Source organism: Thalassophryne amazonica, chromosome 12 (genome assembly GCF_902500255.1).
Source record: "Thalassophryne amazonica chromosome 12, fThaAma1.1, whole genome shotgun sequence".
NCBI lineage: Eukaryota > Metazoa > Chordata > Actinopteri > Batrachoidiformes > Batrachoididae > Thalassophryne > Thalassophryne amazonica.
In genome coordinates, this window is record NC_047114.1 from 104,680,536 (window position 1) to 104,706,548 (window position 26,013).

Consider the following 26,013-nt stretch of genomic DNA (forward strand, 5'->3'; position numbering starts at 1 on the left):
CACCCCCTCCCTCCCCCATAAACACCCCCCCTTTCCGGCACCTGCTAACATCACTCCTTCCCCCTTCGGCGGGGGCGGTGCAGGTTTAGCTGCAAGCCCCCCCCCAAGCTGATGGCAGCGCATCTCAGGGTTGCTGCGTGACCTTCACCCACTTGCCTTAATTCGGATAACGGACTTCTTCAAACTTAGTGCACATAAACAATGTCAAATGTGTATGTGTTGCCTTTAATTCTGATGTGCGTCATTATTACGGTAAACAAGTAATAATTGTGGACTAATTGCTGTCTGAGGTAACTGGAGTGTAAACGTAATTTCTCCACTAATCTAATCCCACCCTGGACACTCTCTGTTTGAGCTGCTGCCATCAGACAGACGGTACAAGGCCATTAAAGTAAGAACAAACAGACTGAAAAACAGTTTCTACCCAACTGCTGTTAGAGCTTTGAATGCCACTGGAACTAAATAGCCAAGTCACCTGCCACACTTCAATCAATCAATCAATTTTTTTATATAGCGCCAAATCACATCAAACAGTTGCCCCAAGGCGCTTTATATTGTAAGGCAAGGCCATACAATAATTATGTAAAACCCCAACGGTCAAAACGACCCCCTGTGAGCAAGCACTTGGCTACAGTGGGAAGGAAAAACTCCCTTTAACAGGAAGAAACCTCTAGCAGAACCAGGCTCAGGGAGGGGCAGTCTTCTGCTGGGACTGGTTGGGGTTGAGGGAGAGAACCAGGAAAAAGACATGCTGTGGAGGGGAGCAGAGATCGATCACTAATGATTAAATGCAGAGTGGTGCATACAGAGCAAAAAGAGAAAGAAACAGTGCATCATGGGAATGAGTACACTTGAAATGAGTACAGTATTTGTTTATGTGAAATATCAACTGCCACGTCAATATCCACAATTTTATACATACTTTTCCTCTTCATATATATATATATATATATATATATATATATATATATTTATTTATATATATATATATATATATAAATATGCAGTCTTTTTTACTACTATGTACTTATAATGCCGATAGTTGGCATCCTGTGATTTAAGTCCGGATTTGTGGATAGGTATCACATTAGCCTCCTTCCAAGATGATGGAAATTTCTTTTGTGTAATTGACTGATTAACTAAAAACATGATAGGTTGCACCAAGACATCAGAGTTGACCTTTAAGAAGCTGGTGTTGATGTTGTTGATATCTTTCGCTTTGGAGCTTTTGAGTGCTGCAATAATCTTTGCAACTGCAGACTCCGTTATCGTTTGCAACTGAAAAACCGGCTGATCCTCCTTTAGTGGTTGATGTGAAATTGTGGGTGGTTTAAAAAGATTTGAGATTTCATTTATACTATCTATAAAATAATTGTTAAAAGCACTTGCTACCATCATCGGATCCCTGATTGGTGTTGTGTGGGCCGCTGAAGAGGAGGTACTGCTGGCCCACCACCACCAGAGGGCGCCCTGCTTCAAGTGCGGGCTTCAAGCACGAGAGGGCGTCGGAGCAACAGAGAGTGACATCTGTCACTCGTCAACAGCACCAGCTGTCACTCATTCTACCATCACCATAAAAGCCGGATCGCAACTCCACCTCCCCGCCGAGAAATCAGCTACCACTCAGGTAATCTTCTCTGCTGTGATTATTGTTGTCTAAAACATTGTTCTGTGTGCAGCCGTGTTCCTGCGGGCTCTGTCGGAAGCTGGGTTGGCGGACAGTGGGAGGGCGACGTTCTTCGCCTCTCACTCCATCCAGGAAAGAGACCAACAGGAGCTGCACAGGTGAAATTGTTTCTGGAGGTGGAGGTTCTCCCTCCCGGAGGAACTGAGTACGGAGAGATTACTGGGTGTGTATCCACACACCCAGTTGGTACAGAACTCTGCAGCAAGAATTCTGACACAAGCTAACAGAAGGACTCCTATTTCCCCAATTTTAAAGGAACTTCATTGGCTGCCAGTGTCCTTCAGGATCAATTTTAAAATTTTGGTTTTAACTTTTAGAGCTCTACATGGCCAGGCGCCTCCCTATATCTGTGACCTCATCCAGCCTTATGCCCCTGCCAGGGCTTTGAGGTCTGTGGACCAAAATCTGTTGATGGTTCCTCGCACCCATTTTGCAACCAGAGGAGAGCGATCCTTCCAGGCTGTTGCTCCCAGGCTTTGGAATGGTCTCCCATTCTCTCTGCGCTCACTGGACTCTGTCGATACTTTTAAAAGCCAACTTAAGACTTTCTTTTTTACTCAAGCGTTTGCTTAGCTTTTAGGCTGCTCTGTGATCCTATGTTATGTTTTATGTTTTTATGTCTTGGCCATTGTCTGATGTTTTGTGTGGTGTACTCTGCTTTTATGTTGTGAAGCACCTTGTGGCTCTTGTCTGTGAAAGGTGCTATATAGATAAAATTTACTTACTTACTTACTTTACACACCCACCATTAACTATTTCTGTTTCTGCCAGCAGTACCAGGTCTGACAGCTGGAGACGGTGGCCACCTGGGACCCAGGACTTGGCGGCTCCGGTGTTCTTCAGATCCGTTGGTGGTGGAAGCCGTGTGGGATCCAGCTCTTCTCTGGACAGACGTCTTCTATCCTCAAGCCTGCCCACACGTCACCTTGTGTATGATTGACTGTACTCCTCAACTGCAATTGTCTGTATTCCGTTGTGCAATTCACAACATTAAATTGTTACTTTTTGGCTTAATCCATTGTCCGTTCATTACCGCCCCCTGTTGTGGGTCCGTGTCACTACACTTTCACAGCAATTGGGATGTTATTTACAACCAATTCTGGGGTTCTATTTTCACATTCTTTGTGTTTACCCAATAATTTATTTAGAATTTGCCATGTTTTTCATTGCCCTTTGTGTTTTCTATGATAAAAAGAGAAATGTATGTGCAAAACTGTGGATATTTCACATAAACAAATACTGCCCCCATTTCAAGTGCGCCATGTGACCTGGCTGTTTGGTTCCAGTGGCATTCAAAGCTCTAACAGCAGTTGGGTAGAAACTGTTTTTCAGTCTGTTTGTTCTTGCTTTAATGGCCTTGTACCGTCTGTCTGATGGCAGCAGCTCAAACTGTTGTGAAAGTGTCGTGACACGAACCCACAACAGGGGGCGTTAATGAACGGACAATGGATAAGCCAAAAAGTAACAATTTAATGTTGTGAATCACACAACAATGTACAGACAATAACAATACAGTGACTGTCAATCATACACCAGGTGACGTGTGGGCAGGCTCGACGATAGAAGACGCCTGGCGAGAGAAAAGCCGGATCCACACAGCTTCCACCGCCAACGGAGCTGAAGAACACCGGAGCCGCCAAGCCCTGCGCCCCAGGTGGCCGCTGTCTTCAGCAGTCAGACCCGGTACTGCTGGCAGAGAACAGAGACAGTCCAGATGAGTGTGAGGTCGCACACTCAGTAATCCCACAGTCTGTATTCAGTAAGGAGGGAGCACCTCCACCTCCAATCACACACTCGTGCAGTTCCTGTTAACCACTTATCTGTTTGGGGTGTGAAGCGAAGCCGTCGCTGATCACACCAAACGCCAATCCCACAGATAAGGCAAACACCACAGGAAAACGGCTGCAAAAGAAGTTCAGACTATTACACAAGGTTTTGTTCAGCAGAGAAAATTACCTGATTGGTAGTTGATTTCTCGGCGAGGAGGTGGAGTTGCAGTCCGGCCTTTATGGTGATGGTGATGAGATGAATGAGTGACAGCTGTCACTCCCAGTGGCTCCGGCGCCCTCTCGTGCTTGAAGCCCGCACTCCAAGCAGGGCGCCATCTGGTGGTGGTGGGCCAGCAGTACCTCCTCTTCAGCGGCCCACACAACAGGACCCCCCCCCTCAACGGGCGCCTCCTGGCGTCCGACCAGGCTTGTCCGGGTGCCGGGCGTAGAAATCGGCCAGGAGGGCCAGGTCCAGGATGAAGCTCCTCTTCACCCAGGAGCGTTCTTCGGGTCCATATCCTTCCCAGTCCACCAAATACTGGAACCCCCGGCCCTTTCGACGAACGTCCAGGAGTCGGCGCACAGTCCAAGCCGGCTCCCCGTCGATGATCCGGGCAGGCGGCGGCGCCGGTCCGGGGGCACAGAGGGGAGAGGTGTGGCAGGGTTTGAGTCTGGAGACATGGAATACTGGATGCATCCGCAGTGAAGCTGGCAGCTTCAGCTTCACTGCGGCTGGACTGAGGACCTTCACGATGGTGAAGGGTCCTATAAATCTGTCCTTAAGCTTCTGGGATTCCGTTTGCAGAGGTATGTCCTTTGTGGATAACCAAACCGCCTGCCCGGGCTGGTATGCAGGGGCCGGGGAACGCCGGCGGTCTGAATGGGCCTTAGCCCTCGTCCGGGCTCTGAGCAGGGCAGAGCAGGCGGTACGCCACACCCGACGGCACTTCCTCAGATGGGCCTGGACCGAGGGCACCCCGACCTCTCCCTCCACCAGTGGAAACAATGGGGGCTGGTACCCCAAACACACCTCAAACGGGGAGAGGCCGGTGGCAGATGAGACTTGGCTATTATGAGCGTACTCGATCCAGGCCAGATGGTCACTCCAGGCCGTCGGGTGCGCGGAGGTCACGCAGCGGAGGGCCTGCTCCAGTTCCTGGTTAGTCCGCTCTGCCTGCCCGTTCGTCTGGGGGTGGTACCCAGACGAGAGACTGATGGTGGCCCCCAGTTCCTTGCAGAAACTCCTCCAGACCTGGGAGGAGAACTGAGGACCACGATCCGAGACAATGTCTGATGGAATCCCATGCAGACGCACGACGTGGTGGACCAGGAGGTCTGCAGTCTCCTGGGCCGTCGGGAGCTTCGGGAGGGCCACGAAGTGGGCTGCCTTGGAGAACCGGTCCACTATCTTTAAGATGGTGGTGTTGCCCTGGGACGGCGGGAGGCCCGTGACAAAGTCCAGGCCGATATGAGACCAGGGGCGACGAGGCACAGGCAGAGGCTGGAGGAGGCCTTGGGCCTTGTGATGGTCGGCTTTGCCCCTGGCACAGGTGGTGCAGGCCTGGACATACTCCCGGACGTCGGCTTCCATAGACGCCCACCAGAAGCGCTGCCGGACCACTGCCACGGTCCTTCGCACCCCTGGGTGACAGGAGAGCTTGGAACCGTGACAGAAGTCAAGGACCGCAGCCCTGGCCTCTGGTGGGACGTACAGTTTTTTCTTCGGACCTGTCCCCGGGTCTGGGCTCCGTGTCAGGGCCTCCCGGACGGTCTTCTCCACGTCCCAGGTAAGGGCGGCCACGACAGTGGACTCAGGGATGATGGTTTCAGGGGGGTCTGACAGCTCGGTCTTGACCTCCTCTTCGTGCACCCGGGACAGGGCGTCAGATCGTTGGTTCTTTGTCCCGGGGTGGTAGGTGATCCGGAAGTCAAAACGCCCGAAGAACAGCGACCAGCGGGCTTGCCTGGGGTTCAGACGCTTCGCGGTCCGGATGTACTCCAGGTTCCGATGGTCCGTGAAAACCGTAAATGGTACCGATGCTCCCTCCAACAGGTGTCTCCACTCCTCAAGAGCCTCCTTCACCGCAAGAAGTTCCCGATTGCCGACGTCATAGTTCCGTTCAGCTGGGGTCAACCTGCGGGAAAAGTAGGCACATGGATGGAGAACCTTGTCGGACTCCCCGCTCTGGGACAGCACGGCTCCTATCCCTGAGTCAGAGGCATCCACTTCAACAACAAACTGGCGCTTGGGATCGGGCTGCACCAGAACCGGTGCAGTCGAGAACCGGCGTTTCAACTCCCTAAACGCGGCTTCGCACCGATCCGACCAGGTGAAGGGGACTTTTGTGGAGGTCAGGGCTGTCAGGGGGCTAACTACCTGACTGTAGCCCTTGATGAACCTCCGGTAGAAATTTGCAAAACCGAGGAACTGTTGTAGTTTCCTACGGTTCATTGGTTGGGGCCAATCTCTCACCGCCGCAGCCTTGGCCGGATCAGGGGCGACGGAGTTGGAGGAGATGATGAACCCCAAGAAGGACAAAGAAGTGCGGTGGAACTCACACTTCTCGCCCTTCACAAACAGCCGGTTCTCCAACAACCGCTGTAGGACCTGACGTACATGCTTGACATGGGTCTCAGGATCTGGAGAAAAGATGAGTATATCGTCTAGATATACGAAGACAAACTGATGCAGGAAGTCCCGCAAGACGTCATTAACCAATTCTTGGAACGTCGCGGGCGCATTAGTGAGGCCGAACGGCATGACCAGGTACTCAAAGTGATCTAACGGGGTGTTAAATGCCGTCTTCCACTCGTCTCCCTCCCGGATCCGAACCAGGTGATAAGCATTCCTAAGATCCAATTTTGTGAAAATTTGGGCTCCATGCAGGGGCGTGAACACTGAATCCAACAGAGGTAACGGGTATCGGTTGCGAACCGTGATCTCGTTCAGCCCCCTGTAATCAATGCATGGACGGAGTCCGCCGTGCTTCTTGCCCACAAAAAAGAAACCAGCACCCATCGGGGAGGTGGAGTTCCGGATCAACCCGGCAGCTAACGAGTCCCGGATGTAGGTCTCCATTGATTCGCGTTCCGGACGTGAGAGGTTGTACAGCCTGCTGGACGGGTACTCAGCGCCCGGTATCAAATCAATGGCACAATCGTACGGACGGTGCGGGGGCAGCGTGAGTGCCAGATCCTTGCTGAAGACGTCAGCAAGGTCGTGGTACTCGGCCGGCACCGCCGTCAGATTGGGGGGGACTGAAACCTCCTCCTTTCGCTCCACTGAATCACAACCCCAGACAGCCAATCAATCCGGGGATTGTGTTTTAACACCCATGGAAAACCCATTGTGTTGTGTGGGCTTCAGCGGCCCACACAACACAAACAGAGAGTGTCCAGGGTGGGACGAGACCTTTAGGATGGTGTTGGCTCTCCTGAGACAGTAAGAGCCATGAAGGTCCCCCACTGTGGATAGAGGGCACCTAATGATCTTCTCTGCCATTTTGGTGAGCCTCTGGAGCTCTTTTCTGTTTGCCATCGTGCAGCTGGCAAACCATGTACAGAAGAAGAAGAGAAGAAGAGGATCATATTTAACGTGGGTAGCCAACAAAAGCGTGAAGCTTGTTTCCAGAAGGGTCCGCGGCATATGTCTCTCACTCCTCCCCAATACTGTTGTTGAGCGTGCCAGTTAGGAGCGTGGCTGCAATCGGGAAGCAAACCTGAATTGCTGGTGTCCCAGTCCAACGTGCAAATAAAAACAGAGGCAGCATGTGAGGATGCTCTCCATGGTAGAGCAGTAAAAACACAAGAGCACTCTCTGGTTTGTGTTATTTTTCCTGAGGATTCTCCAAAATGGGAGTCTTTGCTGTGCCATCTTTACCAAGTGTGTGGCGACGATGTGGCTGCTCCTGGTGTCACAGTCTTGAAGTGAGCAAAGAAGAAATTTAACTCTTCTGCCAAGGTGGCATCACCTTCAGCAGCTCTGATGGTGGGTTTATAGTTGGTGAGGTGCTGGACCGCCATCCATGCCTGCCTGCTGTTGCTGCTGGTCAGGTGGTTGTCGATCCTCCTCCTGAAATCCTGCTTGGTCTTCCGGATGCCTCGCTTCAGTATAGCAGAATGGAGTAATTGGCTCTGGTGACAATCCCTACAGTGTGGAAAAGTGGCTAGAGCTGGTATCGTTTATCAGATAATGATGATAAAGTGACAACATATCCTGCTTCTAACACCAAATGTGGCAGAGCGGACACACTACATTATGATTTCAAGATAAGAAAACCTGCCAATAACTCTAAATATGGCAGAATGGATAATGTTGTAATGATGGATCTTAATTCTGACACCACCCTGGGAATTTCACAGACTAACTCCGTTTCAAGGCACGTTGTTGGGAAAGTGTGAGTACACGGACCCACAACAGGGGGCGCAAATGAACGGACTATGGAATAGGTCAAATAACACACTTTACTGTTGTGAATATGCACAACTAGTACCACGGATTACAATAATGGACAAAGTCAAATTTACACAGGTGTCGTGTGGGCAGGCTCGAAGATAGGAGACGCCTCTCCAAAGTAGAACCGGAACCACACGGTTTCCTCCGCCACCAGACCCCGGGAATACTGGAGCCGCCAAGTCCCGAACTCCCAGGTGGCCACTGCCTCCGCGTGTCGGACCTGGTACTGCTGGCGAGGAATACAGAACAATTAAAGGGGGGGCGCGTTCACACCCAGGAATCTGAACGGCAGGTAAGCTACCTCCACCTCTCGTTGAAAGGTTTTCTCAGAGTAATACACAAACTCACAAAGATCACTGAACAGCTTGCTGAGTACGTTACCTTCACAGTGGAAACGATATCTCGGCAAAGAGGTGGAGACGTCGTCCTGCTGATATACTCCTGCCGATCAGATGATTGGTAACAGCCGCTTGCAGGTGATTCGTGACAGCTGTCACCCTGGCTGCTCCTGTGAGGCGGCTGCGCCCTCTGGTGCCTGGAGCCCGCACTCCAGACAGGGCGCCCTCTGGTGGTGGGCCAGCAGTACCTCCTCTTCTGGCGGCCCACACAACAGGACCCCCCCCTCAACGGGCGCCTCCTGGCGCCCGACCAGGCTTGTCCAGGTGGCGGCGGTAGAAATCGTCCAGGAGGGCCGGGTCCAGGATGAAGCTCCTCTTCACCCAGGAGCGTTCTTCAGGTCCGTACCCCTCCCAGTCCACCAAATACTGGAAGCCCCGGCCCATCCTGCGGACACCCAAGAGTCGGCGCACAGTCCAAGCCGGCTCGCCATCGATGATCCGGGCAGGAGGTGGTGCCGGACCGGGAGTACAGAGGGGTGAGGTGTGATGGGGCTTAATCCGGGACACGTGGAAAACGGGATGGATCCGCAGTGAGGCCGGAAGCTGAAGCCTCACTGCGGCTGGACTGAGTACCTTGATGATTTTGAACGGACCAATGTATCGGTCCTGTAGTTTGGGGGAGTCCACTTGAAGGGGTATGTCCTTTGTAGACAACCACACTGCCTGCCCTGGCCGGTACGTAGGGGCCGGGGTCCGCCGACGGTCTGCATGGGCCTTCGTTCTCATCCGGGCCTTCAGCAAGGCAGAACGGGCGGCACGCCACACCCGACGGCACTTCCGTAGGTGGGCCTGGACCGAGGGCACACCGACCTCTCCCTCAACCACCGGAAACAAAGGAGGTTGGTACCCCAGACACACTTCGAAAGGGGAGAGGCCGGTGGCTGCCGACACCTGGCTGTTATGGGCATACTCGATCCAGGCCAGATGGGTACTCCAGGCCGCCGGGTGCGCGGCTGTCACGCAACGCAGGGCCTGCTCCACCTCCTGATTGGCCCGTTCTGCTTGCCCGTTGGTTTGGGGATGATACCCGGATGAGAGGCTCACCGTGGCCCCCAGTTCCCGGCAGAAGCTCCTCCAGACTTGTGAGGAGAACTGGGGACCACGATCCGAAACGATGTCCGATGGTATCCCATGCAGCCGGACGACGTGGTGGACCAGGAGGTCCGCTGTCTCCTGGGCTGTCGGGAGCTTCGGGAGGGCCACAAAGTGGGCCGCCTTGGAGAATCGGTCCACTATCGTGAGGATCGTGGTGTTGCCCTGGGACGGCGGGAGGCCCGTGACAAAATCCAGGCCGATGTGGGACCAGGGGCGATGGGGCACGGGCAGCGGCTGGAGCGGTCCCGAAGCCCTGCGATGGTCAGCCTTGCCCCTGGCGCAGGTGGTGCAGGCCTGGATATAATCCCGGATGTCGGCCTCTAGGGACGCCCACCAGAAGCGCTGCCGGACAACTGCCACGGTTCTTCGCACCCCTGGATGACAGGAGAGCTTAGAGCCGTGACAGAAGTCCAAGACTGCAGCCCTAGCTTCTGGTGGGATGTAAAGTCTGTTCTTCGGCCCAGTCCCGGGGTCCGGGCTTCGTGCCAGGGCCTCCCGGACGGTTCTCTCTACGTCCCAGGTGAGGGTGGCCACGATAGTGGACTCCGGGATGATGGGTTCCGGTGGATCCGACAACTCCGCTTTGACTTCATCTTCATGTACCCGGGACAAGGCATCCGATCTCTGGTTCTTGGTCCCGGGACGGTAGGTGATCCGGAAGTCAAAACGGCCGAAGAACAGTGACCAGCGGGCTTGCCTGGGGTTCAGCCGCTTGGCGGTCCTGATATACTCCAGGTTCCGGTGGTCAGTGAAAACCGTGAATGGCACGGACGTTCCCTCCAACAGATGTCTCCACTCTTCAAGAGCCTCTTTCACCGCAAGGAGTTCTCGATTGCCGACGTCATAGTTCCGTTCGGCCGGGGTCAACCTGCGGGAAAAATAGGCACACGGGTGAAGGACCTTATCGGTCTTCCCGCTCTGGGAAAGCACAGCTCCTATCCCTGAGTCCGAGGCGTCCACTTCAACCACTAACTGGCGACTTGGATCGGGCTGCAACAAAACGGGTGCAGACGAGAAGCGCCGTTTCAACTCCTTGAACGCGGCATCGCAACGGTCCGACCAGGTGAAGGGAACTTTTGGGGAGGTCAGGGCTGTCAGGGAGCTAACTACCTGACTGTAGCCCTTAATGAACCTCCTGTAGAAATTTGCAAAGCCGAGGAACTGTTGCAGCTTCCTACGGCTAGTGGGTTGGGGCCAGTCTCTCACCGCCGCAACCTTTGCCGGATCAGGAGCGACGGAGTTGGGGGAGATGATGAACCCCAGGAAGGACAAAGAAGTGCGGTGAAACTCGCACTTCTCGCCCTTCACAAACAGCCGGTTCTCCAACAACCGCTGCAGGACCTGACGTACATGCCGGACATGAGTCTCAGGATCCGGAGAAAAGATGAGGATATCGTCTAGATATACGAAGACGAATCAGTGCAGGAAATACCGCAAGACATCATTAACCAAAGCTTGGAACGTCGCGGGGGCGTTTGTGAGGCCGAACGGCATGACCAGGTACTCAAAGTGACCTAACGGGGTGTTAAATGCCGTCTTCCACTCGTCTCCCTTCCGGATCCAGACCAGGTGATACGCATTTCTAAGGTCAAGCTTCGTGAATATTTGGGCTCCATGCAGGGGCGTGAACACTGAATCCAACAAGGGCAATGGGTATCGGTTACGAACCGTGATTTCGTTCAGCCCCCGGTAATCAATGCATGGACGTAGTCCGCCATCCTTTTTTCCCACAAAAAAGAAACCTGCACCCATCGGGGAAGTGGAATTCCGGATCAACCCAGCAGCTAAAGAGTCCCGGAGGTAGGTCTCCATTGATTCGCGCTCAGGTCGTGAGAGGTTGTACAGCCTGCTGGACGGGAACTCAACGCCTGGAACCAAATCAATGGCACAATCGTACGGACGGTGGGGGGGGAGGGTGAGTGCCAGATCCTTACTGAACACATCTACAAGGTCATGGTACTCAACCGGCACCGTCCCTAGATTGGGCGGGACTCTGACCTCCTCCTTAGCCTGGGGACCGGGAGGAACCGAGGAACCTAAACATACCCGATGGCAGGTCTCGCTCCACTGAACCACTACCCCGGACGGCCAATTGATCCGGGGATTGTGTTTTAACATCCAGGGGAATCCTAAAATCACACGGGAGGTAGCAGGAGTCACAAAAAACTCGATCTCCTCCCGGTGATTTCCTGACACCACCAGAGTTACAGGTGGTGTCTTATGTGTGATTGGAGGGAGTAGGGAGCCATCTAGTGCCCGCACCTGCACAGGCGAGGTAAGCGCCACCAGAGGGAGCCCTATCTCCCGGGCCCATCTGCTGTCTAACAGATTCCCTTCAGAGCCCGTGTCCACCAGTGCTGGGGCCTTCAGGGTTAAATCCTCATAAAGGATTGTAACTGGGAGTCGTGTGGCGATGTGGGTGTGTCCCACGTGAATGTCTCGGCCCACCCCTAGCCCAGTCTCTAGGGGCGGGCGTTGGTGTTTAACCGCTCGGGGCAGTCTCTTACCTGATGCTCAATCGAGCCACAAACAAAACACGCTCCGCGGGCCAGCCTCCTCTGTCTCTCTGGTGCCCTAAATGTGGCCCTGCTCGTGTCCATAGCTTCGTCAGCAGGGAGAGCTGTAACCACACGGAGCGTAGGGCCGTGGAGCGTGGGGAGGGCGGGACGTGGTCGGAACCGGAAGGGAGAGGGACGGCGCGTGCCCGGCCACGCCCTTCATCTCGTTCCCGACGGCGTTCTTCTAACCGATTGTCTAATCGTATAACTAGATCAATAAGCCCGTCCAAATCTCGCGGTTCGTCCTTAGCCACCAGGTGCTCCTTTAGGACCAATGACAGTCCATTTACAAATGCGGCGCGGAGGGCAGTGCTATTCCAGCCGGACCTCGCAGCCGCGATGCGGAAGTTGACTGCATAGGCAGCTGCGCTCCGGCACCCCTGTCTCATTGACAGCAGCACGGCTGAAGCGGTCTCTCCTCTATTTGGGTGATCGAACACTGTTCTGAACTCCCTCACAAACCCATCATATGTCAGAAGGAGCCGTGAATTCTGCTCCCAGAGCGCTGTAGCCCAAGCGCGTGCCTCACCGCGAAGCAGGTTTATTACATAAGCTACCTTGCTAGCATCAGTCGCGTACATGACAGGACGTTGTGCGAAGACAAGCGAACACTGCATAAGGAAATCCGCGCACGTCTCCACACAACCTCCGTACGGCTCAGGAGGGCTTATGTATGCTTCCGGGGAAGGTGGGAGGGGGCGTTGAATGACCTGTGGAACGTCACTGTTACGCACAGGGTCGACAGGAGGGAGAGCCGCAGCAGCACCCTGAGGGCGTGCTTCCACTTGTGCAGCGAGAGCCTCCACCCTGCGGTTAAGGAGGACGTTCTGCTCGGTGATTAAATCCAACCGAGCCGTGAAAGCGGTGAGGATCCGCTGCAACTCACCGACCATTCCTCCTGCGGACGCCTGTGCGCCCTGTTCTTCCATTGGCCGTTCAACAGCCGGTTGACGCCCCTCAGGATCCATGACGATGGCCGAGATATCCTGTTGGGAAAGTGTGAGTACACGGACCCACAACAGGTGGCGCAAATGAACGGACAATGGAATAGGTCAAATAACACACTTTACTATTGTGAATATGCACAACTAGTACCACGGATTACAATAATGGACAAAGTCAAATTTACACAGGTGTCGTGTGGGCAGGCTCGAAGATAGGAGACGCCTCTCCAAAGTAGAACTGGAACCACACGGTTTCCTCCGCCACCAGACCCCGGGAATACTGGAGCCGCCAAGTCCCGAACTCCCAGGTGGCCACTGCCTCTGCGTGTCGGACCTGGTACTGCTGGCGAGGAATACAGAACAATTAAAGGGGGGGCGCGTTCACACCCAGGAATCTGAACGGCAGGTAAGCTACCTCCACCTCTCGTTGAAAAGTTTTCTCAGAGTAATACACAAACTCACAAAGATCACTGAACAGCTTGCTGAGTACGTTACCTTCACAGTAGAAACGATATCTTGGCAAAGAGGTGGAGACGTTGTCCTGCTGATATACTCCTGCCGATCAGATGATTGGTAACAGCCGCTGCAGGTGATTCGTGACAGCTGTCACCCTGGCTGCTCCTGTGAGGCGGCTGTGCCCTCTGGTGCCTGGAGCCCGCACTCCAGACAGGGCGCCCTCTGGTGGTGGGCCAGCAGTACCTCCTCTTCTGGCGGCCCACACAACACACGTGGGTACATTTGCAAATGAGAAAGAGAAAGTGGTTCCACAAATACAAAATCAAAATTATTATTTACATCTCATTCTCTCTTTTTTAAAAGGCTCATCACAATGCTCTGTTAAAATATATTCTAAGTATAACTAAACACAAAACAAAACATTCTTCCCAGACTCCGACTTCGGCATTGGGCTGCAGGTGGCTGATCCATGTATTTACATGCCTTATAACTGAGTTGGTTTAATTAAGAGTTACCTGGGTGAAATTCCAGGGTGGTGTCAGTAGTAAGATCCATCATTGTTACATTATCCATTCTGCCATATTTGAAGTTGTTGGCTGGCTTATCTTGATAACCATAGTGTATCGTGTCTGCTCTGCCACATTTGGTGTCAGACATAGGATACGTGGTCACTTTACCTTCATTATCTGTTAAATGATACCAGCTCTAGCCATTTTGCCACATTCAGGTTGGCGCGGGCCGTGCTGTAGAGAGCCCCATCACCAGCTTTGAAGGCAGAGCTTTTCTCCTTCAGCAGCTGCTGTGGTCATCCAGGGTTTCTGATTGGGGTAGACTCAGATTAGGGCTGCATAATATGACCTAAAATTCATATCGCGGTATGAATCCCTTCACGGTACCGGTATATATTGCAGTATAAACCTGATTGTAAAAATTGTAATGTGTTTCTGAATGGGTCCCTTAGCAAAGGTAAATTGATCAAAATAAATAAATAAAAATGACAACAACAACAACACAAATAAAACACAGATATAATGTTTTGAAAATATTTATTGTGCAGATCTCAAAACTACTGGTACAATTTTACAGAAGGTACATCTAAGATGCATGCCTAGATTTGATGTTTTGGCAAAAGAAATAAATAAATTTATGGTCAGCGGCTGACGTTTCATCTCTTGAACACTAGATGGCACACCTCTGAATATATGTAACCCGACAACCGGCCTGGCTATGAATTGTGCCAGATAATGGCCTCCATTTTGGAGTGAGATTTCCCACTCCCAAACAGCCAATAGGAGAGCAGCGCTTGTGCCCCATCAAAGTGAGGCTGGCGTCAGCGTCTCGGCCACCAACCAATCACAGGCTACAACAGAGAGGCCAGTATCTAGCCCAATTCAGGGCCAGTTGTCGGGCAAGAATACATGAAGCGCTTTCAGTACAGTGACCTCCTCATTTACAAAACTTAGCACGAACCACCAAAACATTTTATAATCCAGCTGGGCGGCACGGTGGCTTAGTGGCTAGCACTGGTGCCTCACAGCAAGAAGGTTGTTGGATCAATTCCCAGCTTTTCTGTGTGGAGTTTGCATGTTCTCCCCGTGTCTGTGTGGGTTTCCTCCAGGCACTTTGGTTTCCTCCCACAATCAAAAACATGCTTATTTAGGGTCTGCTCCTTTCTCTGCCCCTGACCAAGGCATCGTCTACATCTGGAGTCTGTCCCTGGACGCTGGACTGTGGATATCCAGTGCTCCTAGTGGTTGGATTGTGTCTAACTGTAATTAGGGTGGCTTAAATGCAGAGGACAAGTTTTGTTCTATGGATATATGTGCAATGACAATGAAGTTTCTCTTTTATTCTATTCAACCTCACAAAATGTAGAGAAAGTAGTTATTTCTGTATGTACGTGCATAAATTATTGATATTAATGTTAAATATGACTTGCCTTTGACAGGAGAAGATGCCAATCCCTTCAGTGGTAATTGAACCTGCTTCCAGCAATGAAGGTGATGATGACCGTGATGCTGACATCATCTCTCCCACCACAATCAGTGACAACGGAGTGCCAACTGAAAACCAGACCATTAAACACAGGAGTGCATCTGGAGGAGCATCTGCTCTTCCTAACGATTATCTGTACAAGGTCAGACATCCCTGACATAAATTCCAGTAGTTATCCCATTTTAAACTCTGGCAGTTTCATACCATAGACTACCACATTTATCTTTTTTGAGTTCTCCACTTTGATGGACAAATGAGGAGTGTTGAGGTGTAGACTTGAAAGAACAGAGGATTTTGTCTTCGCTGTAAGCAGGCCAAGGGTTATGAGAGCACAGTTAAGTTCGCCAGCCACAAGTCCTAAGCTTCACTAAAAGACAGAGGGGAGGTGATGGTCTAGTCCAGGGCTATTCAGCTGGCGGCCTGCGGGCCAGAACCGGCCCTTTAATAAGTTTGGACTGGCCCGCGGCCCATTTACCCATAAATATTAATAAATACACGATCAAAAGCCACTAAAAAGCGCATTTGCCAATTTTCGGCATTTTACGACACTTCGTGGCGCTTTGCGGCACGTTGAATCATTTACGGCACGTCAGCACTGTTTCCAAACAGCCCCACCTTACGTGAAGGCATTGCGGGCACTCGAACAGTTGGTGGCGGTAATGTAGCGTATTGGTTTGCAAACCACCAGTAAACTCGAACGAAGAAGACGACAACCGGGCGCATTCAAAGGAGAAGAGACGTAAAGTTGACAACGAAAATCAATCAATCAATTTTTTTTTTATATAGCGCCAAATCACAACAAACAGTTGCCCCAAGGCGCTTTATATTGTAAGGCAAGGCCATACAATAATGATGTAAAACCCCAACGGTCAAAACGACCCCCTGTGAGCAAGCACTTGGCTACAGTGGGAAGGAAAAACTCCCTTTTAACAGGAAGAAACCTCCAGCAGAACCAGGCTCAGGGAGGGGCAGTCTTCTGCTGGGACTGGTTGGGGCTGAGGGAGAGAACCAGGAAAAAGACATGCTGTGGAGGGGAGCAGAGATCATCACTAATGATTAAATGCAGAGTGGTGCATACAGAGCAAAAAGAGAAAGAAACAGTGCATCATGGGAACCCCCCAGCAGTCTACGTCTATAGCAGCATAACTAAGGGATGGTTCAGGGTCACCTGATCCAGCCCTAACTATAAGCTTTAGCAAAAAGGAAAGTTTTAAGCCTAATCTTAAAAGTAGAGAGGGTGTCTGTCTCCCTGATCTGAATTGGGAGCTGGTTCCACAGGAGAGGAGCCTGAAAGCTGAAGGCTCTGCCTCCCATTCTACTCTTACAAACCCTAGGAACTACAAGTAAGCCTGCAGTCTGAGAGCGAAGCGCTCTATTGGGGTGATATGGTACTATGAGGTCCCTAAGATAAGATGGGACCTGATTATTCAAAACCTTATAAGTAAGAAGAAGAATTTTAAATTCTATTCTAGAATTAACAGGAAGCCAATGAAGAGAGGCCAATATGGGTGAGATATGCTCTCTCCTTCTAGTCCCCGTCAGCACTCTAGCTGCAGCATTTTGAATTAACTGAAGGCTTTTTAGGGAACTTTTAGGACAACCTGATAATAATGAATTACAATAGTCCAGCCTAGAGGAAATAAATGCATGAATTAGTTTTTCAGCATCACTCTGAGACAAGACCTTTCTGATTTTAGAGATATTGCGTAAATGCAAAAAAGCAGTCCTACATATTTGTTTAATATGCGCTTTGAATGACATATCCTGATCAAAAATGACTCCAAGATTTCTCACAGTATTACTAGAGGTCAGGGTAATGCCATCCAGAGTAAGGATCTGGTTAGACACCATGTTTCTAAGATTTGTGGGGCCAAGAACAATAACTTCAGTTTTATCTGAGTTTAAAAGCAGGAAATTAGAGGTCATCCATGTCTTTATGTCTGTAAGACAATCCTGCAGTTTAGCTAATTGGTGTGTGTCCTCTGGCTTCATGGATAGATAAGCTGGGTATCATCTGCGTAACAATGAAAATTTAAGCAATACCGTCTAATAATACTGCCTAAGGGAAGCATATATAAAGTGAATAAAATTGGTCCTAGCACAGAACCTTGTGGAACTCCATAATTAACTTTAGTCTGTGAAGAAGATTCCCCATTTACATGAACAAATTGTAATCTATTAGACAAATATGATTCAAACCACCGCAGCGCAGTGCCTTTAATACCTATGGCATGCTCTAATCTCTGTAATAAAATTTTATGGTCAACAGTATCAAAGCAGCACTGAGGTCTAACAGAACAAGCACAGAGATGAGTCCACTGTCCGAGGCCATAAGAAGATCATTTGTAACCTTCACTAATGCTGTTTCTGTACTATGATGAATTCTAAAACCTGACTGAAACTCTTCAAATAGACCATTCCTCTGCAGATGATCAGTTAGCTGTTTTACAACTACCCTTTCAAGAATTTTTGAGAGAAAAGGAAGGTTGGAGATTGGCCTATAATTAGCTAAGATAGCTGGGTCAAGTGATGGCTTTTTAAGTAATGGTTTAATTACTGCCACCTTAAAAGCCTGTGGTACATAGCCAACTAACAAAGATAGATTGATCATATTTAAGATCGAAGCATTAAATAATGGTAGGGCTTCCTTGAGCAGCCTGGTAGGAATGGGGTCTAATAAACATGTTGATGGTTTGGATGAAGTAACTAATGAAAATAACTCAGACAGAACAATCGGAGAGAAAGAGTCTAACCAAATACCGGCATCACTGAAAGCAGCCAAAGATAACGATACGTCTTTGGGATGGTTTTGAGTAATTTTTTCTCTAATAGTTAAAATTTTGTTAGCAAAGAAAGTCATGAACTCATTACTAGTTAAAGATAATGGAATACTCAGCTCAATAGAGCTCTGACTCTTTGTCAGCCTGGCTACAGTGCTGAAAAGAAACCTGGGGTTGTTCTTATTTTCTTCAATTAGTGATGAGTAGAAAGATGTCCTAGCTTTACGGAGGGCTTTTTTATAGAGCAACAGACTCTTTTTCCAGGCTAAGTGAAGATCTTCTAAATTAGTGAGACGCCATTTCCTCTCCAACTTACGGGTTATCTGCTTTAAGCTACGAGTTTGAGAGTTATACCATGGAGTCAGACACTTCTGATTTAAAGCTCTCTTTTTCAGAGGAGCTACAGCATCCAAAGTTGTCTTCAATGAGGATGTAAAACTATTGACGAGATACTCTATCTCCCTTACAGAGTTTAGGTAGCTACTCTGCACTGTGTTGTTATATGGCACTAGAGAACATAAAGAAGGAATCATATCCTTAAACCTAGTTACAGCGCTTTCTGAAAGACTTCTAGTGTAATGAAACTTATTCCCTACTGCTGGGTAGTCCATCAGAGTAAATGTAAATGTTATTAAAAAATGATCAGACAGAAGGGAGTTTTCAGGGAATACTGTTAAGTCTTCTATTTCCATACCATAAGTCAGAACAAGATCTAAGATATGATTAAAGTGGTGGGTGGACTCATTTACTTTTTGAGCAAAGCCAATAGAGTCTAATAATAGATTAAATGCAGTGTTGAGGCTGTCATTCTCAGCAACTGTGTGGATGTTAAAATCGCCCACTATAATTATCTTATCTGAGCTAAGCACTAAGTCAGACAAAAGGTCTGAAAATTCACAGAGAAACTCACAGTAACGACCAGGAGGACGATAGATAATAACAAATAAAACTGGTTTTTGGGACTTCCAATTTGGATGGACAAGACTAAGAGACAAGCTTTCAAATGAATTAAAGCTCTGTCTGGGTTTTTGATTAATTAATAAGCTGGAATGGAAGATTGCTGCTAATCCACCGCCCCGGCCCGTGCTACGAGCATTCTGACAGTTAGTGTGACTCGGGGGGTGTTGACTCATTTAAACTAACATATTCATCCTGCTGTAACCAGGTTTCTGTTAGGCAGAATAAATCAATATGTTGATCAATTATTATATCATTTACCAACAGGGACTTAGAAGAGAGAGACCTAATGTTTAATAGACCACATTTAACTGTTTTAGTCTGTGGTGCAGTAGAAGGTGCTATATTATTTTTTCTTTTTGAATTTTTATGCTTAAATAGATTTTTGCTGGTTATTGGTAGTCTGGGAGCAGGCACCGTCTCTACGGGGATGGGGTAATGAGGGGATGGCAGGGGGAGAGAAGCTGCAGAGAGGTGTGTAAGACTACAACTCTGCTTCCTGGTCCCAACCCTGGATAGTCACGGTTTGGAGGATTTAAGAAAATTAGCCAGATTTCTAGAAATGAGAGCTGCTCCATCCAAAGTGGGATGGATGCCGTCTCTCCTAACAAGACCAGGTTTTCCCCAGAAGCTTTGCCAATTATCTATGAAGCCCACCTCATTTTTTGGACACCACTCAGACAGCCAGCAATTCAAGGAGAACATGCGGCTAAACATGTCACTCCCGGTCTGATTGGGGAGGGGCCCAGAGAAAACTACAGAGTCCGACATTGTTTTTGCAAAGTTACACACCGATTTAATGTTAATTTTAGTGACCTCCGATTGGCGTAACCGGGTGTCATTACTGCCGACGTGAATTACAATCTTACCAAATTTACGCTTAGCCTTAACCAGCAGTTTCAAATTTCCTTCAATGTCGCCTGCTCTGGCCCCCGGAAGACAATTGACTATGGTTGCTGGTGTCGCTAACTTCACATTTCTCAAAACAGAGTCGCCAATAACCAGAGTTTGATCCTCGGCGGGTGTGTCGTCGAGTGGGGAAAAACGGTTAGAGATGTGCACGGGTTGACGGTGTACACGGGGCTTCTGTTTAGGGCTACGCTTCCTCCTCACAGTCACCCAGTCAGCCTGCTTTCCCGGCTGCTCGGGATCTGCCAGGGGGGAACTAACGGCGGCTAAGCTACCTTGGTCCGCACCGACTACAGGGGCCTGGCTAGCTGTAGAATTTTCCACGGTGCGGAGCCGAGTCTCCAATTCGCCCAGCCTGGCCTCCAAAGCTACGAATAAGCTACACTTATTACAAGTACCATTACTGCTAAAGGAGGCCGAGGAATAACTAAACATTTCACACCCAGAGCAGAAAAGTGCGGGAGAGACAGGAGAAGCCGCCATGCTAAATCGGCTAAGAGCTAGTAGCTACGCTAAGCTAGCGGATTATAATAGAAGATTTAATAATGGCTGGCCTGGTAAATATGTGCACGTAGAAAATGCCGAAGGCAATCCTATGTGCCTGCTGTGTTCTGACTGTTGCTTGGTGAATAAGGAATATAACACGTGGAGGCACTTAATTACGACTCACTCCCATTTTGACAGTGAATAGCCACCGGGTTCTGATACTCATCACATAAAAATAAAAGGACTTAATCTGAACTACAAGCGAAACACTGCAATCTTCTCCCGTAGCTGCACTCTGCAACAGAAGACAACAGCAGCATCCCTGTGTGTTGCGGGTTCTTGCTAGAAAGAAAATGCCGTTCACTGATTCCTAAACAGTGAAAGAATGTATATTAGCTGCCGTCGACGAGGTGGTAGCACACAAGCTAAAACAGCAGGTAATGACTTCAAACAAGTCAGTCCCTCTGTCAGATACAACAGCTGCAAGACGACTGGATGTTTTAGCCACAGATGTTTTCGAGACTCTTCTAAGTCAGTTGAAGAAAGCTGAATTCATGTCGCTGGCTGTGGATGAGTCAACTGACAGCTCTGATACAGCACAACTTTGTTTGTATGTGCGGTTTTTTAACGGTGCCTGTTTCAAGGAGGATCTGTTGGGCCTGATTCCACTGGAAGGACAAACAGGAGAAATAATTTTCCAAAAGATTATTGCTTTTTTAAAGACAATGGACTGGACCTGGAGCATGTTAACCTGCTGGTTACAGATGGAGCTCCCTCGCTGGCAAGAAGCGTCAAAGGACTGTCTGCACGACTGTCTGCACGACTGTCTGCTGTTGCACCAAAACTACAGTCTGTCCACTGTCTCCTTCACCAGAGTGTCCTCTGCTCTCAGCTTAGTGCTGAGTTGAAAAGTACCATGGACTCTGTGATTGCTGCAGTGAACTTTATCAGAGCAACATCTAGTCTTCAGCACAGGTTGTTTCGCAGACGACTTGCTGATATGTCAGCTGAGCACTCTGACCTACTTTTACACAATGTCAGGTGGTTAAGCCAGGGCAATGCACTTCAGAGAATCTGTGAACTGAGGGAGGAAATTATCACCTTTCTGTTTGAATGCAAGCACAAGAAGGCTGAAACATTTCTGACAAAAATGCTGGATGAGAAATTTGTCTCAGAAATGTGCTTTTAAAGTGATATCATGCATCATTTGAATGGTCTTAATCTGAGTCTTCAGGGGAGGATAAACCAGTGGCTGATGTGGTTGAAAAGATGACTGCTTTTATAAAAAAAACTAGATATTTTTGCATGTGATCTTAATGACAGCCTGCTGCACTTTCCCACACTCAGTGATTTCATTAGTATATACTTTTGATGTTCTGTTAAATAAAAAGGGAAAAAGAAATGCAGTAGCATTTGTCTCAAATGTACATCCGAGAATAATAGTACAGGTCACGAGAATGTCCGGCCCACAGATCATAGTATTCTGACAGATTTGGCCACCGGAAAAATATAGTTGAATAGCCCTGGTCTAGTCTAATGGTTAAGCATTGGGTTTGACACCAGATGATCTTTGGTTCAAATCCCAGCCTCACTGGAAAATCACTAAGGGCCCTTGGGCACTGTCCTTAATCCCCTAGTTGTTCCTGGTGTGTAGTGAGTGTATGGCAGCTCCCTTGGGGTGAATGTGAGGCATTCGGATTAGCCATACGAAAGGGAAAATAAGTGCATTTTAAATCTGGACTTGAAAGTTTCTACAGCATCTGACTGGTTTATTGATGCAGGGAGATAGTTCCACAAAACAGAAGTACAATAAGAGAAAACTCTGTGACCAACAGACTTTTTATTCACCCGAAGGACACAAAAGTCTTGCATCCTGAGAACGCAGTGCCCAGGCCGGTACATAGGGTTTAAGTAGGTCAGCTAAGTAGGGAGGTGCCAGTCCGTGAATAATTTTAGTAACAGAAACTTAAAATCTGATCTCACAGGAAAAGGAAGCAAGTGAAGAGACGCCAAAATGGGTGTAATGTGGTCAAACTTTCTGCATCCTGTCAAAGGTCTGGCAGCAGGAAGAGGATTTTTTATTTACACTGGCCCGGGTGTTACGGTTAGGGACCGGGTTGCGTGTTAGACCCAGAAGCAGGAGCAGTAAGGCATACGCAGGAGGAGTAACCAAAAGTCTATTGAACCAAACAAGGGACTGCACAGTGGAGGGACAAAGGAGGATGGACCACGAGGACTGGATGGACGGGACAGACAGGACCGGGACAGGAACCAGGGAAGTGAGCCTGTGGCGCTGCTGGGACTGCGGGGGGAAAGTGAGAGGGCAGGTGAGATTATGGAGTGCATTTGGGCACACATCTGGACATGAAAATAAATCCAAACTAAGTAGTAAAGTAGTTCAGAGGTTTAGTTCATTCAGAAGCAAGTCTCAGTTCATTCCAGGTTGGAGTTAGATCAAAAGTGCAGTTCAGATCACAGTCTTTGCTCATTCAGGATCTTAGTTTGACATGACACACCCTAAAGGTGGGCACATGTGGCAGACTGACAGTCAGATGACAGCTCCAAGTTCCAGGCTTAAATGCATGTTGCAATTTGGCAGCTCACGTTCTCTGGGAAACTGCACTCAGAGAACCACAGTTACATTAACTCAGAACTTAGTGGCTGCGTGTTGATCACTCCAGACTGTCAGCAGATTAGATCATACTGTAACTGAACGGTTCAACCCGTGGAATAACAAAATGACTGAACACTGTACCTAAACAGTGCAGAAGTACACCAACCCGAACTACAGATGAAACATTGATGTTCACAGAACTCCATATAGAGGAACGAACTCTGAGCAGTATACCTGCTGAACACTATGCAGCGCGGAGATGAACGGACTGATAATTAACAGCTGCATGTGATTACACACGCGACAGAATTACAGAATATGTCCATGTTAAAGCCAGAAACAAAAGTGTGACATGGAAAACCCGTATGAACCGTTTTACATTACTAAAGTATGAATTAAGAGCCGAAGTTCACACTGCAGGAAAAGAACGATTGATAACGGCATAATTAGAAAGTTGTAGTAATATGGCAGGAAAAACACAACATGTAACACAGAGTTTGGAAACTCAAGAGGGAAAAAACACGGCGGGTTACAGACTGTGCCTGAAAGTGCCAGTGAAAAAACACAGACAGTTACTGTTGTGGACATGGGAGCCCACAGTGGTGGAGTTGCAACAAGAGCGGAGACTTCAGTCCAAAAAACTCCACAGGGAAAAAAGTCAAGGAGCTCAGAGGCTCGCATCAGGAAAACAGAAAAGTGACATTAGCTCCAACATGGCGACAGAACACCAAACAAAATACACTATGAGAAAAACAGAAGCTTGAGTTACCGGTTGGGTGCGAAGGCTGGGCACAGCTGAGAACCCAAGGCAACCCGGTTCCAACCAGGAGAAACGCGGAGGTTCTTCAGGTGGTGAGGGAACAGATTCTGGCCCTGAACCCATGAAAGGTTCGGGGTTAAATCTGGAGAGGTGATGAGTGTCAGCTGTGAGTACCCACTCAGTGTTGATCCAGCTCAGCTGTGAGACGCTGAGCAAACAGTTGCCCCAAGGCGCTTTATATTGTAAGGCAAAAGCCATACAATAATTACAGAAAAACCCCAACGGTCAAAACGACCCCCTGTGAGCAAGCACTTGGCGACAGTGGGAAAGAAAAAACTCCCTTTTAACAGGAAGAAACCTCCAGCAGAACCAGGCTCAGGGAGGGGCAGTCTTCTGCTGGGACTGGTTGGGGCTGAGGGAGAGAATCAGGAAAAAGACATGCTGTGGAAGAGAGCAGAGATCAATCACTAATGATTAAATGCAGAGTGGTGCATACAGAGCAAAAAGAGAAAGAACCACTCAGTGCATCATGGGAACCCCCCAGCAGTCTAAGTCAATAGCAGCAAAACTAAGAGATGGTTCAGGGTCACCTGATCCAGCCCTAACTATAAGCTTTAGCAAAAAGGAACGTTTTAAGCCTAATCTTAAAAGTAGAGAGGGTGTCTGTCTCCGTGATCCGAATTGGGAGCTGGTTCCACAGGAGAGGAGCCTGAAAGCTGAAGGCTCTGCCTCCCATTCTACTCTTAAAAACCCTAGGAATTACAAGTAAGCCTGCAGTCTGAGAGCGAAGCGCTCTGTTGGGGTGATATGGTACTATGAGGTCCCTAAGATAAGATGGGACCTGATTATTCAAAACCTTATAAGTAAGAAGAAGAATTTTAAATTCAATTCTAGAATTAACAGGAAGCCAATGAAGAGAAGCCAATATGGGTGAAATATGCTCTCTCCTTCTAGTCCCCGTCAGTACTCTAGCTGCAGCATTTTGAATTAACTGAAGGCTTTTCAGGGAACTTTTAGGACAACCTGATAATAATGAATTACAGTAGTCCAGCCTAGAGGAAATAAATGCATGAATTAGTTTTTCAGCATCAGTCTGAGACAAGACCTTTCTAATTTTAGAGATATTGCGCAAATGCAAAAAAGCAAAATTTCTTAAGTTTAAACTCACACAAGACTGAAATGATGGCTCTTGGTCCAGTGAGACATCAGCATCAATTTGACCAGCTAACGCTTAGCCTAGGCTCGTGTGTCATACATCACACTGACAAAGTGAGGAACCTTGGGATAAATTTTGATCCTACGTTGTCCTTTGACTTACACATTAGAGATATTACGAGGAGTGCTTTCTTCCACCTGCGAAACATACCAAAGGGCCCCTGCACACATTGTGCAAAGTTTGGATGAAGTGCACACTTAGAGCACTTTGTGTTTCTTTTTATTCACCTCTTTTTGCTCTGTATGCACCACTCTGCTTTTAATCATTAGTGATTGATCTCTGCTGTCTTCCACAGCATGTCTTTTTCATGATTCTCTCCCCTCAGCCCCAACCAGTCCCAGCAGAAGACTGCCCCTCCCTGAGCCTGGTTCTGCTGGAGGTTTCTTCCTGTTAAAAGGGAGTTTTCCTTCCCACTCTCACCAAGTGCTTGCTCACAGGGGGTCGTTTTGACTGTTGGGGTTTTTCTGTAATTATTGTATGGCTTTTGCCTTACAATATAAAGTGCCTTGGGGCGACTGTTTGTTGTGATTTGGCGCTATATAAATAAAATTGATTTGATTTGATTTAGAGCGCATGATGCAGGAATCATGTGCAAACTGTGTAATGTCGTCCCTGCCTCCAGCGCCTCATACATCTGTTGCTACAACTATTTGTGCACACAAGCGCCTGAAAGCTGTGCAAACCCATCGCACCCTCTCGTGGCAGGTGCCGGCCAATTTCCAGGTGACGCACGAACATCTAACACGCCTCGCATGGCACTTAGAAAATGTGTGGCCAGTCGCACTCTTAGCACGACGGCAGGCTGCAGACAATCACTTTTGTACTTGCAGAGAAATTTGTCTCAGTCCCACACGAGTGTGGCTTTGGTGTGTGCGCTGAGATGACAGGTAGGTGTGTCCTCCCACTGAAGCGGTGGTGGAAATCTGTGAATCT

General features: G+C 48.9%; 1 protein-coding gene across 1 annotated transcript in view; it reads left to right on the forward strand.

Moving 5' to 3' along the window:
• amph (amphiphysin) overlaps window positions 1-26,013 on the forward strand; it is a 424,563-nt gene that overhangs the window by 367,156 nt on the left and 31,394 nt on the right. Inside the window, exon 22 of the mRNA XM_034182651.1 lies at window positions 15,312-15,500. Coding sequence (XP_034038542.1) covers window positions 15,312-15,500 — 189 coding nt within the window. The remainder of the gene's footprint in view (window positions 1-15,311; window positions 15,501-26,013) is intronic.